Raw genomic sequence first — 13,975 nt, forward strand, 5'->3', positions numbered from 1 at the left:
GAGGAGGAGGAAAAAGGGGGATGCTGAACCTGTGTGGGAGTGAAGGGCCCAGTTTTTCTGCCTAGGTGGTGTTCACTTTGGGAGGAGTGGTGGATGGACTGGTGGAGGGCTCCAAGCACTGATGGAGCAGGAAGGGTTGGAGTTGCCTGTGGAAGGGCAGCAAAGGCATTTCACATCAGTCCCCCTGCTCCTTCCTTTGGGCATGTGTGTGGATAACAGCCTTCTGAGCTCCCCATGGAGTACAGCTCCTTCTCTCCCAGCACTAACACCAGCTGCTCTTGGGAACCCCAGCTAACCCACTGTTTGTGCAGGTAATTGTTTTCATAGTCAGGGAAGAACTCGGATACAGTTCTGCCCTCTAGAAACTAATGAATAAGATTAACTAAAACTGTATATAAGACCAGGTTAAAGGAAAGAAAAATCTTAATATCTCTTTGCTTGTTGTGGATTTTTTTTCCCTTGGAAAGTGGGACTGCCACTGCTAGAGCTAGTCAAAACTAGAGGTGGCGGGAGAAATACAGAGAGCAGATAGTGTGGAGGCTAGTGAAATCAGTGGGTGCCAGCAGGGCTGCAGGGCTTGTGAGCAAATGTTGGGAGACTGCTGAAAGGGAGGGACTAAAGACGTTGTCAGTCAAGTGTTTCCTCCACTGTCTGCTAAGCGTGAAGTCAGTGCAAGAGGGAGGTGCAGGCTTGTGTGTGAAGCCTTCTGTGTCTTGCAATTCTGAGGCACCATCTTTCAAAAGTGAGGGCTTATGTCCTTAACACAGAAAAAGCCTAACCCAGGGGGAAAAGACTTTTCTGTCCCTTAGTTCTGTCCATCTCACCCTCCCTTCCCCTGTGTAAAACACTAAGCCCTTTGAAGGGTATTCATCTCAGCAGAGTAGCTTTCCCCTTTCTAAAGAGGTGATTGTGTGGGAATGCTCCAGAGGGAACTGGTACAATTTTGCTTTGAGATAAGTGAGGCAGGAAGAGGAGTTAAACTGCTCTGGCCGAATGCACAATGAGCGTTTTAATGGACTGTGCTGTAGCAATTTGGGTTTTTTCTCTTTTCCTTTGATGCTGTTGCTAAGGCATGTTTAATTGTTCCCTTTCAGATGCTGTTGAAATTATTCCTGGGTCAGCTTCTAGTGCCTCCTCTATAAGCACGACATCCCTGGATACCTTGTACACTGCTTCTTCTGTATCCGAGAGCGCTCTCCCCACAGCCACCTCCAGTCCTGCCAACACCCCACCCCCTGTCCCGAGCCGGAGCGTCCACACCACCATCACTCGCAACCTGGACAGCGGCTCCGTCTCCCATTCCCGTTACAGCACCTCCCCAAAGGATACCAGCAAATCTCCCCAGTCCAAGAGGAATGCCCCAGCTCCGCCGGCCGAAGGGGGGACCCAGAGGTCCCACAATGTGGATGGGGAGAAGACTTCTCAGGTAAAGAAAACTGCCCCGGCCCCCCCTGCAAGCCTGGATGCCTTCAGCAACCTCTGCCTGGATGATAAGAAGGCAGCTGGGGTGGAGTCGCTGCCAGCAGAAGCCGGTGGCCTGGTGGCCGCCGTGCCCAAGACAATCGGTGCGGAACTGATCGAGCTGGTGCGCAGGAACACCCACCTCAGCTACGAGCTGTCCCGAGTGGCCATTGGCATCGTCATCGGCCACATCCAGACCTCTGTCCCTGCCACCAGCAGCATCATGGAGCAGATCCTCATCTCCGTGGTGGAGAGTAAGGTAAGGTGTGTCAGGCTGGTGTGGGGATGCTGCTCACCACCTCTGAGCATCAAGGATAAGGTGTCGTGAGCTCAATGAGCTCCTCATGTTTAAGATGAGAAATGCAGTGAGATCCCAAATGGAAAGGTGCTAGATGGGGGTAAACATCCAGCCAGGGGGAACTAGGGGTTTAAAGGGTTTAAGCCAGGTCCCAGTACTGTTAGCAGAGAAGTGGAAAACAGGTGCGTTTATTCCCCAGATGAGCTGCAGATGTACAACATAGCCTTGAGATGGAGCATTATCTTGAGCTTGTTCTAAATAAAACTTATATCAAAATAATCCTATTTTTCTCCTTCTGCATCAGTCATTGAAATGGTGAAGTGCACCTGAGCAGCCCTGTGCTTTAGCTGGAGGGATAATAAATTTCAGCTCCCACTTGCTCAATGCAGCCCTGAGGAGTGCACATCATACAAACTTCTAAGATTGGAATTCCATTGCTAATAGCAAGATTATAATGAACTGTTCAGAGGCATTTGAATATGGAGGACTAATGACGTTCAAATTTTACATCAAATCATAATCTGGCTGACTGTTTGTACTGAATAGAAGGCCCTATAAGCAATCATCAAGTCTCTGTGGCCATAACCCAGTGGTTAATTGCTTCCTTCTCCAATAACAATGCCCCGTCAATGTGTGATCTAGATTCAGCAAAAAAATTTAGCTGGTTTAAGCAAATGTTCTGGCTTTGTCTTGCATGCTGAGAAGTTCACTTTTCTGATATTTGCACCTTGTCCAAGATTTGAAAATTATTTTTATCATTAATACCTGTACTCAGGATACAATAAGCTTAATTCCACAGAAGTTATGTAGTGCCAAGTTTTTGCAGAGGGGATTTGAAATCCTCAATTTCATGGCCATTGCTGCAGACCAGGCTAAAAAGGATGGGAAGAAGGTGATGCTGGTGCAGGGAGTAGTATGGATCTTCTAGTATCTGATATGATATCTGTCATCTAGGACATCTGTGGGATTTTAAAATTACTAGTAATGTATGGAGACACAGCAGAAGATTCTGTCCCATCTGTTAGTATGTCATCATATCTATTTTGAGCAGTACTGCTTTCAGAAGTAGAGCCTGGATGGGCTTGCACAGTGCTCAGGTGTAAATGTTGTGGATGTGGTGTGCATTTTTTCTCAGTGTCCCAGCCAGATGATACAGCTCTGCTGATAGGTGGGGGCCTGGTCCCAGGTGAGGTTGTTCACCTGGTGCAGAAGACTGGACTAGCTCTGACAGCTGGAAGGGTGGTCATGTGTGCATGTGGGGTGGCTGCACTGCTGCACTGCTGCAGCTTCACTAGTGTGGTTTAGTGGTACGAATTATTATTGTTGACTTTGTGTTGTTCATTATACCAAATCATTCCACAGTCTCAGGGGTTTCTGTGTAGAATTGTTGCTGAGTTGTCAGTTCTAGGTCAAGGAATTTTTCTTTAATTTGTAGCTTCTGAAATCCCTCTACTCCCCAATCCATGCAAATACATGGCAACTCATCTCTTGCATATTTTTCAAGGTTTTTCTTCTACTCCCTAAAACAGAGTGAGATATCAGCTTTGATTTAAAGCTTTGGTCTGCTCGTAGAGGATACTATACCTGCTTCAACCTTTTGTATCATGTTCTTTAATTAGTTATATCCTTTCTATTCTTTTCCAGTCTTAATTTAAAGTCAGCTCACTGGTTTACTAAATCAATTCCAGAATCCCTTACCTCTCTTCTATCCCCAGTGCCTTCTGAAGGTTGAACAGTACTTCCATCTTATTTACCTTGCTGCTCTTCCAGCGTGGAGTCTGTACAGGCACGTGGTTTTATTAGAGAATAAAAGATGCTGGGACAGCATCCTGCTGCTGCTTTTTGAGAGGTGATGTAAGACTAAGTTGGGGGAACAGCAGAGACAAGGAGGGTGCTGAGGAGCTCACACCTTAGGAAAGATAATTCAGAGGTGCCATACTATTGGGGATCTGCAGGAGCAAACCTGCCAGGTTGGATTTCCTGTGTCAGCATCTGGCCTGGCCTTGGAAATGGTCCCTCTTCTTGTCCATGAGCTAGCTCCTGATAAATGTCACAGGGACTGGGTAGGATGCACAAAGGGACTGAAACCTCTTTTCAAAGGCAGCATTGCAGCGACTGTCTAAACTGGAGCTGGCTTTCATGGGAACTCGTTGGAAATTTGGACATATGTAAAGATTCTCCCTGGTCTTTGGGCTTCTAGAAAATCACTTGGATTAGTAGGTTTTGGTGATATGTGATTGCCTTCAGCTCTGTTGGATTATCTCCCATCTGAGAGGAGGGGATGTCATGTACTGTAGATGTCATGTCTAAGGAGGTTGGAGTTTTGCAGATTTATTAAACTTAGTGTGAGACAACCAGAAGTGCCCAATGCTCAAGCTAATTGCACCTTGAGAGGGAGAACTCAGAAACCACTTAACCTGCTTTTTATTAAAAGCTGTGTTGTAGTTGTGACTCAGACTTGTCTTGTGGTTTCCTTAAATTTAAGCTTGAAAAGTACTGACAGAGATATGTAATGTAAATTGGTCTTCTAGTTGAGCCCAGGCTGCTGAGTGAGGTCAAACTATTAGTGGATGTGTTGGAGATGGAGGAGCAAGTCATCAAGTAGGTGTGGGAGTGTGTTTCTAGAGGGGGTTCCCCTTGTAGTGCTGGGCTGTGACCTGCTCCCAGCTGCCCATCACCAGCACCTGCTGTCCTCAGCAAACCTGACAAACCACATGGCTAATGTGGCTGAAACCCTCTCCTTCCCCTGAAGCTGCCTTCCTGTTCATTCATTGATTCAGCTTTGCTTAAGGGGCCTTGCTTTTGACAAGACACAAAGGCTGCTCTGGGGCTCAGCATCTCCCCAGGGGAGCCCTGTCCCCACTCTGGCCAAAGACAAGGGAAGCTCAGCAGGGTGAGGGCTTTCAAGGCTGAGTGCTTTGGCTGGGCTGTTAGGAGGGCTCCTCCTCAGTGCAATAGTGCAACAAAAGGGAATCTGGAGGGTGGGAGGAATGCCTCAATGCCTGGGCTGGCCTTTGCCTTGGTAATTTCTGGTAGAGCCTTTATGAAGGTCTGTGGCAGAGTCTTTTCATGCAGCTATCCCAGCTCAGCTGTAGATGGTTCCTGTCCTCCAGAGAGCTGCTGAGGATATCTCTGGAGCCCTGAACAGTGAAGGCTGCAGAGTCCTTCCCAAGGCACGGCTAATGGGGGGGTTGAAAGCCAAGTGCTGCTCTCTCCCTGTGACACTCACAGGTCTGTGCATGGCTGACATTGCCTCCCTGCAGAGCTCACCTGCTCTGGATGGGGCTGTGTCAGCTGGGAGCAGACCTGCTGCTGCTGAAAGAGTGTGTGAAAGGCCTGCCTCGGGACATTTGGCTCAGCTGAAGTCAGGCATCCTCTCTTGCACCACATTTCATCTCATTTAGCAGTTGCTGATGAGCTTGGAGGTCTGCATGTGTTGGGACCAGTGTTAGCTGTCTGGTTTCTGTGGGAATGGTTTGCTGCCCCAAGGATGGATGAATTCCCAGAGCAGTCCCCATGAAGTGTGTCTGAAAACCTGCTGTATGATTTTGGGGCTAATCTGGAGGGAAGGTGTGTGTACCCATGGTACTGGTGATCCACTGCACTTGCTGGTGGGGTATGGGGGGAGGCAGGCAGGGGAAAAGAAGAAATGGCCAGGACAGCAGCTGGGTTTGCATGGCAGATGTGGCCACCTCTGAGCAGTGTGGGTATGGTAAAGTTCCCAAAATGGTTTTGTGTTGTTCAGGAAGAATGAAATCCCTGTAGCAGCTTGTTCTGTTGGGCTGGGGGCAGGGAACTATTTGAAGCAGCAAGATAATGCAAAGTGGCATTGTTAGAAATACTGAAACCTCCTTCTGCTTATGGGCTCTCCAGCAGATTCCTGGAAATGGCCATATGATGATGCTGCATGTTGTAGTAGCTGCCAAGATGTTTAATAAGCAGAGACCTGATCCTGGTGATGGGAGGGCTGAGAATGGTGCTGAAAGTGCACTGAGACAGTGTGAGGTGTAGTTACATGGTCAGATGGAATAGCTTGTTCATGGATTGATCTCATCCAAGTCCATCCAAGCCTGATGCTCAGTGGAGTCATTAAGGGCTGTAGATGAAGGGTTGGAGAAAGTAGATTAGTGGTAAGATGCTGAATAGAGGGATCATTAAAATGAATACTCATTAAAATGGTCATCCAAAAAGAGTCCCAGCAGTGGATTGAGGTAGGACTGGCCCTGCAGTGCTCCAGTGAGGAGGATGTAAGGCACATAATGGAGAACCCTCTCCCAAGCAGCTGGAACCCTTGAGGACAGACAGGTGACACTGCAGTGCTGTAGGTCCTCCTAAGGAGAAGCAGGGGGATGGCAAGATGAAGTGAGTCTCTTAATGTATTTGCTCCTGATAAATCACCATTCAGAGGGAAATTCTTATGCTTGTACTCAGCTCCTGAAAGCTGTTCTGCTCTCTTACAGCTGGCTATCTGCTTTTCTGCTAGGCCACCCATAGCTTCCCAGAATTTCAAGTGTGGACAGAGGCTTGTGTTAAACCTGCATGCTTCTTCCTTCATTACCTGCCTGACAAAAATTATAAAAGAAGCAGCAACAAGAAAATGTCTTTATTTTATGACTGAAGGTTTGGACTTGAAGTCCTAAATTTGTTCATACCCCAAAGCAAATGACTAACAAGTCTGTCTCTAATAAAGCAGGCAAGACATTACTGTTAAACATGGTGTGGTTTCCCCAGAGAGGGCTGGAGGATGGGGATAGGCAGGAAGGGTGCAGCTCCTGCACTTGGCCATCCATGTGCAGCCCACAAGACATGGGCTCGTGTCTCTGTACAAAATCTATCTGCTCTGCTCCCAAAGTGAAGTCTGCCTAAAGGCTTGCTGCCCCTGCCTGCACAGCCAGCCTGTTGGAAGGAATAAGTCTTCTCTGAGGTTCCAGGTTCCTGGCTGGTAAGTTGTAAAGGCCTTTTCTCACTGAGTGATCATGACTTGTTGCTGTGTGTGTTAAGACAGCCTCATCCAAAAATTTTTAGGAATTTGGTCTCAGTGAGTGGGTTTTCCCTGTTGTTTGAATTTCTCAGCTTGGTCCTCTTCCACCTCACTGATCTCCTGCTGTTTGTTGTCACTGCTGCCAAACCCTGTGTATATAATTTAAGATCTTTCACAAATTAGTCCTTTCCTCTCTTAATAGTGCCTGGGCACCTCACCTGTGATCAGCTCAGTTCCATGTACTGAACCCCCTCTTCTTGCCTTGCTTTCAGGAAACCAAGTGATTCATGTGCCATACTTAGGTCCTAGAGGCTTATCCTAAATCCCAGAGCACAGCGGCTGTTCAGGTGGTTAAATGCACCCTCACCACTCTCCTCTTTCTTGAAGGAGAGGAGGAGCAAAGGAAAGGCAACTTCTGAAGAGTGAGAGCTTCATGGCAAGGGTTGTGTATGACGCAGAAGTGGTGGGAATGCTGTTGACAGCAGTTGGAGAATGGACTGTGTGCAGTAAGGTTTACTGGGTGCCACACACTTCAGAGCTGTGGTGAACAGTGGAGCTCTGCTGTTCAGAATGAAGCAAAACCAAAGCAGCCCATGATGAATTGGTTCCTGTTCTTGCTGCAGAGGATCCAGGCCTAGAGCAGCTGGCATGGAGAGCACCATACAAGTGCCAAGAGCTAAGAATTCAAGGCAGATCTGTCCCTTTCAGGCTGGAGGGAGTAGGCAGCAGAGGGAACTTCTCGTGCCTCAAGGCAGCTGGGCAGTGTGTGGTCTGCTGTCCAGGACATGTCTGTTTTAATGGGGGTGCTCAGCTGCTGCCTGGCAGTGGTCCTGGCCCATACTGGGCTGGTTTGGCTTTTCCCATTCTCAGGATGATTTCCAGACTCTACAGAGGGTAGACGCTCCAAAAGTATGAGATCTGAAATAACATGTGTCATAAACTTACTGGTTTTATACTGCCAGCTCTTGACTGAATGAGGTCAGCTGCCAGTTGTGAGACAAGATTGCAGGAACAGGCACCCAAACAAGAGCCAGCTGTCAGGGCCCCACTAACCAGTGGTTTTGCTGTCGTGCAGAACCTGAGTGCGGGGCTGCCCTCGGGCCAGATCTGCCACGATGAGCAGCGGCTGGAGGTGATCTTTGCAGATCTGGCCAGGCACAAGGATGATGCTCAGCAGCGCAGCTGGGCCCTCTATGAGGATGAGAATGTCATCTGCTGCTACCTGGAGGAGCTGCTTCGCATCCTGGTGAGTAAATACCTCTCTTTACAGGCAGACCAGAGCAGACAGTGCTGGTGAAGTTCCTTTTTTTGACCTCCTTCACCCCTGTGTTGCCACTGCATCTGCAGTTTTGGGGGCACAGGTTTCTTGTGCATCCTTTAGTGTTAGTAAGCCCTACCCTCCTCTATGGGCTCTGCAGAGCTCTTGAGCTGCCTTTACTCTCCATTCCACCTTACAGATCTGTTCTGAAAAGCATTACTGAGCTGTTCATGGTAGTTTTGGTATTTACCTATCACAAGAGGATATAAACCCTCACCTCCAAAATACCCAACCTGCCACAGAAAACCTGGAAGTCTCTGGTGAGGGTTGTTGCACTCCTAAGCCCATTTAAAACATCTTCCACTTAAGATATCCTCCATTGCTGGGAGGTACCTGTGGGGTTAAGCTCACTAAATGCAAAGAACATTCTTTGGTTGCCTTGAAAGTGAGCTTTAAAGCTGTTTTTGTGAGAAAGTATAAATCATCTCACACATCTCTGCATACAGGAGAGGAACATGCCCATGGTGAGCAGCAGTGGGATTACTGTCCCAGCACTGTCACTAGTATGTACAAGGCCATCTGTGTCCAGGGATGATTGGGGAACTGCCCTCAGTGCAGTGACATGGTCTGTGTTAGGGGTACTGGTGGGGTTTGCTCTGGCACTATTGTATAGTCCTCTCCAGTTCTGGAGAAAACGGGTACATTTTCTGTAATAAATGCCAGGGTCTTTGTCACTCTGCATACAGCCTGTGCTGCCTCACTGTGGGCCTGCAAGGCAAGGCTGAGTGGGATTTTGTGCTACCATTTCCTCATAACTTAGGGGTGGGAGAAGTTGGGAGCAGTGCTGGAGCTGCCCTGTGTAACTGTGTGATGCTGTCAATCAGGTGCTGTTTGGGTCGTTTTTTAGACATTTTCAGCCCGAGATGTGCTCTGTGGCAAAGACATTTCTCAGGAATCCACTTTGATGGTGAAGAGTGATGGTTCTTGGCCTGTTTCTGTGCTCTGCCTTCAGTTTCTTTGTGAGATGTTGGGGCTACTGAGATCTGAAAGCAAGTGGCACCCTGCACTGGCACCTTCTGCTTTGATGTGTCACTGGGTTACCTGTCAATTCCTTCTTCCAGACAGACGCAGACCCAGAAGTTTGCAAGAAAATGTGCAAGAAGAATGAGTTTGAATCTGTCCTGTCCCTTGTGGCATATTATCAGATGGTAAGGTGGCAAAATGCACCAAATGTCTTTTTAAGATTTCCCTGAAGATGCAGAAGAGCAGGGTTGGTACAATGAATGTATATCAGATGTTTCCCTTGCATAGGGCAGTTCTGTGGTCTCACTGAGACTGCAGCATGTCCCTTTTGAGTGCTGGCTATGTCAATGCTATGCATGAAAGTTGTGTGAGAGCAGAGGATGCTGTAGGCTTTGAAGCAGTAGCTAGCACTTGGCAAGGGTAAAGCTTGCTGCTTTTACTGGCCCATTGAGGGACAGCATTGGCATCACTGCTATCTAGAGGAAGGATTTCAGAGGATGCCTTGGGAGATCTGTGATTGCTCTTCTTTTAATTGATGCACCCCTGTGCATCAGTAAATAACTTTGGTTAGGAAATTAGGTAATGAGTAAAAGCTTTTGGAGTTTAGAGGAAGATATGGAAGTTTTGCCTTAAACACCTATGTTGTGTTGCTTTGCCCCTCTCCTTCCCAGAGAGTTCTGTTGTAGGACTCTGTGGGAGTAGAAAACTTGTCCCCATCTTGTCCCTATGTCCCCAGCTACAGCACATCAAGTCTTGTGGCATTTTGCTTTCATCTAGTGCTTGTGTGTCTGAGCCCAGATCTCAGCATCAGGGTGCTGTAGCACAGCAGAGAGCAGGAAGGCAGGCTGGGCAGGCAGAGCCTGCTCACTTTCACTGCCTGCTCCTCTCTGTCCACTATTCCAAGGAAACCTGACCAGCTGGGTGTCCTGTCCTGGCTGCTGTCATGCCCAGTGTCAGGGCTTGGGTCTCCTGTGTTCTCTGAACCCTGGAGTTGTTGGCTGAGGGTGGAGTATGCAGGTTACCTCAGCATCAGAGCTCCTGCATTGGAGGTGCAGGCTGAGCATCATCTTTGCTGGACTCCTTGCATGTCCCAAAACTTTCTGAAGAGAGCTTGCAAATGTTGCCTTGTCAGGAAACCTTAATCAGAGCAGTGTTCACAAAACCTTAGCATGCTCAGAGAATCCTGGCTACCCAGCACATTCAGTCTCTTTGCTGGGGACAGGTATGGGTTGTTGGTGTGTTACCAGATTTAGTGGATGATGTGGGACATCTCAGACCTGAGCTCTGGCTGCCACATGCCCTCTGACCACACGTGCCAACAACCTGTAGCCAGTCCAGTTGTGAACATTATTGTAAAGTGATTCCTGTACTGTTGTTAAAAGCTTTTAGAGCTTCTGGGTTCATGTCACCCTGGGAAGGTCTGTGGCTTCCCAACAAGAGGAACATCTAGAAGCTGTGTCTCTGCCTCAGTGAGCCCTCCTGTAGGACATGGTTTGATGCAACAAATTGGTTTTGCAGGAACACAGGGTGCCACTGCGCCTGCTGCTGCTGAAGTGCTTTGGAGCCATGTGCAACCTGGATGCTGCCGTGATCTCAACGCTGGTGAATTCTGTGCTGCCCATGGAGCTGGCCCGGGACATGCAGACTCACACACAGGGTGAGCCAGAGCTGCTCTTCCCACAGCCCTGGGATGTGTGCTCCCATCACATGGTTTGCAGCAGCAGCATGGCCCCCCATTGCCCAGCTGCCCCACATGCTCTGGGGGATGGTGTCTGGTTCTGAAGTTATTCAGGTTATCACCTCTGTAACTGGGGGATGCACAGGAAGGGATGCTTCAGTCCAACGGTGCCAGGCCCTCCAGCTCTTGAACATGCCATTAATGATCTGTGTCACTTCTTGTAGATGTCTTAAAACACATTTTGAGTTGTTCCAGTTTTGTTTCATAATGCTGACAAGAGACACTTGAAGATCTCAATGAAGATCTCTGCACTTTCTTAAAGAGTTTTTTCCAGTGTTCTATACCCATTTTTTGTGGTGTTTCATTGTGGTGAGTGAGGTATGTGCTGGTTAAAGGAAAGGGCCTTCTCTCCACCACTGTTGCAAGGGAGATGGTAGTGCTGTTGTTAGCATTGCAGTCCTGGTCCTCTGCAGGATAGTGCCATGGCCCAGGTTTTCCCAGCTCTTTTCTTTTCATACTCAGGCTTTGCCCTCATGTTCTTTCTGCTTTACTCTCCTCCATTTGTTAGGATGAACTGTCCCTGCTACTAACAGGAATGTCCTTTGTGCCCTCAGAGCTCCTGCTTAGCCCAGTGTCCTTTATTTCCAGGCAGCCAGAAGCACATGCTGGGAAAAAGCCTAAGAGTAAGGTGAACACGTATTAATACTCCCCTGGAGTTAGCTTCCAGCTCCCCACATGTGTCTGGTCTTGGACAGTCACAGTTTTGCTCCCCATTTTGAAGCCAACCTGGAGGCTACCCATGCTGGCAGTGGCATATTCCTCTTAAAAGGACATTGAAAATCCATTGTCTTGGGCTAATTGTGACCCACAATTAGAGTAGCTGCTGAGTGACCATGCGGATCAAATCAAAAGACCTGGTGTTTGCAGCCTTGCTGCCCTGGTTGCAGTCTGTTAGTTTGTTGTAGGTGTCATGGAGCTCTGGAGGGGTATAATTTGCTGATGAGACTGTGTAGGGGTTGACAGGTCTGCAGAGAACAGGGACTGTCCCATCCATTTTATGTGAGCTGAGTAAATGTCCTAGATGACCACTTTGAACCTGCATAATAGACATTCCTGTCCCATCATCCCACCTCAGATGAGTCCCTGCCAACCTGGCTGTGCTGGGCAGCATTAACAGGGCTCATCTCGTGTCTGGAAGGGGCTATGGGAGATGAAAATCAAGCCTGTTGCAGCAGGCTCTGCACTTGTCTCTGCCTAGATGCTTTGAAGTGCAGGCATGTCAGAGGTGAGGAGGGTGGCATTTCAGGGCAGGGGGAAGGGCTGGTGCTGTGGGACTGCAAGTATTACTCCTGTGCTGGCTGTGCTTCCTCTTTTGTTACTGCTGCTTATAGATTCTGTGTTGTGAACTTGCCACATTCTTGGTGTTTGATCTGGTTATGCCTGAGAAGCATCTTCTCCAGGCTGAGATTTTACTGCCCAAGAAGCAAATGCTGCTTGTTTATGGGACTGTGACTGTGCTCCTGCAGCAGCATTTCTCCTGATTTTGTGCTGCCAAAAATAAACTTTATTGTGCCTCCATCGTTCATTCACAAAGACTGTCTCCAAGTGAGCACCCTGTGCACCTTCCCAAACAGGGTTCTGTCTCCTGGCCTGTTCCTGAGCTGTCTTTGAGCAGGCAGAGTGGGCTGGTCGCCCTTCTTACTCCTTGCTGGTTGCAGTGATGCTGTGTTTTGCCTGGGGCTGTGTCATCCCAGACAGCACAGCTGATTCAGCCTCTTGGTGGGTGTGGAGCTTTGGGCCCTGACCTATGTGACGGGCACACCTCTGCTGATCTCCAGGTAGCACTTAGGGTGGAACAGGACTGTCTCATAGCAAGTCTTAGCTCTGCTTTGGGGTCCTAAAAGTAGGGCAGAGGAAGTGGGTGAGGAGTGGCTCTACTGTGTCCTCTGAGCTGCCAGCCTGCAGCTCTGCAGCATCTCCCTTTCCCTAGCATCATCTCCAGGTGAGGATTTTTTCCCCCTTGCTGTATGGTGGTTCAGTTGGAGGGTGAAAAGTTGCTTCTCCTTTGCTGACAGACCACTGTGTGGATACAGGAGCCTCACAAATCAGTGTCCTCATCCTGTGCTGCTTTCCTTGGGCTAAGCTTTATGGTAGGCACTTGTGCAATGGCATCTGTGCATCATCCAATCCTCCCAGCCTTCACAGTGGGGCAGCAGGGGGGTAACCATCCTTGGCCAAAATGTGTCTGTCCTTCAGAGGTGTTTCAGGGCATTAGTAGTTCCCTCCTGCCATGCTGGTGCTTTACTGCTTCATGTGCTGCCAGCAAATGGCAAGCTTGTGTGAAAACATGACCTTGAATCCTAGAATGACTTGAGCTTATTTTGGTACTAAAAACTGGGGACTAGCAGCTGATCCGTGACATGCTGTGGAATAGCTAATCCCTCCTGTGGGTGAGTGCAGCCAGGGCAGTCAGTGCCAGCACTACACAGCTGGGGAGCTGGAACTGGCTGCAGCAGCTCTGTGGGATCCCTCCTGGCTTGTTATTGAAGAGCAGCTGGGGCAGAAGCTCTGTGTGTGCATGCTGGGTGCCTTTGGTGAGAAGGGCTTTACCCTGGGACTGATGCAGGCATGTTGGCTGCTGGCCAGTTCTTCTGCAGATGCTTGGGTCTTACTGCTTCTGGACAGCTCCTTTCCTCTGCTGCAGCTGGCCTGCACATCTATCCATGTTAGAACACCTTATAATAAGCCTCAGCAAGACAGAATTAGCCAGAACAATTCCAAAGAAAACAGACAGGGATAATCCAGTCTGTAGTCATGACTTTCTCCCTTGTTGCAGCACAGTTTACATGCAAGTCAGCTGTCAGGCTCTTCTCCCCTCAGTCATAGACAATGGTGTCTGCTTCCAGTGCCCACACTTCACACTGCTGTGTTTAGAAGGTGGAAGCAAGGTTTTCAAAGGCCTCTGAGAAATGCTTTTACATTATACATGATTGCAGTTTCTCACCACTATCTCAGTAGTTTTCAGCAATGCAGGCTGGTAAGCAAACAGCTGTATCTCTCCCACCTGTCATGGCTTCTTCAGTGATGCTTTTCAGTCTGTTGTCAGCAGTCCCTCTGCTTCAGGAGAGCTGCACTGATACTACTTAATTTCTGACAGCCACTGGTTCTGCTCTGTAAGGTAAAAACCAAAAGCTGTGTTTTGACTGACAGTTACTCTGTTCTTCAGCATGGTGAGTCTTGTTGGAGTCTTGTCCTGCTGCAGCTGGGACACTCCCA

The 13,975-nt window shown here is 48.6% G+C and overlaps 1 protein-coding gene across 1 annotated transcript in view; it reads left to right on the forward strand.

The window, feature by feature from the left end:
- The window catches only part of NCKIPSD (NCK interacting protein with SH3 domain), a 48,467-nt gene that overhangs the window by 25,299 nt on the left and 9,193 nt on the right, over window positions 1-13,975 (forward strand). Inside the window, exons 5-8 of the mRNA XM_030956914.1 lie at window positions 1,095-1,720; window positions 7,816-7,986; window positions 9,120-9,206; window positions 10,540-10,678. Coding sequence (XP_030812774.1) covers window positions 1,095-1,720; window positions 7,816-7,986; window positions 9,120-9,206; window positions 10,540-10,678 — 1,023 coding nt within the window. The remainder of the gene's footprint in view (window positions 1-1,094; window positions 1,721-7,815; window positions 7,987-9,119; window positions 9,207-10,539; window positions 10,679-13,975) is intronic.

Source organism: Camarhynchus parvulus, chromosome 12 (genome assembly GCF_901933205.1).
Source record: "Camarhynchus parvulus chromosome 12, STF_HiC, whole genome shotgun sequence".
Lineage (NCBI taxonomy): Eukaryota > Metazoa > Chordata > Aves > Passeriformes > Thraupidae > Camarhynchus > Camarhynchus parvulus.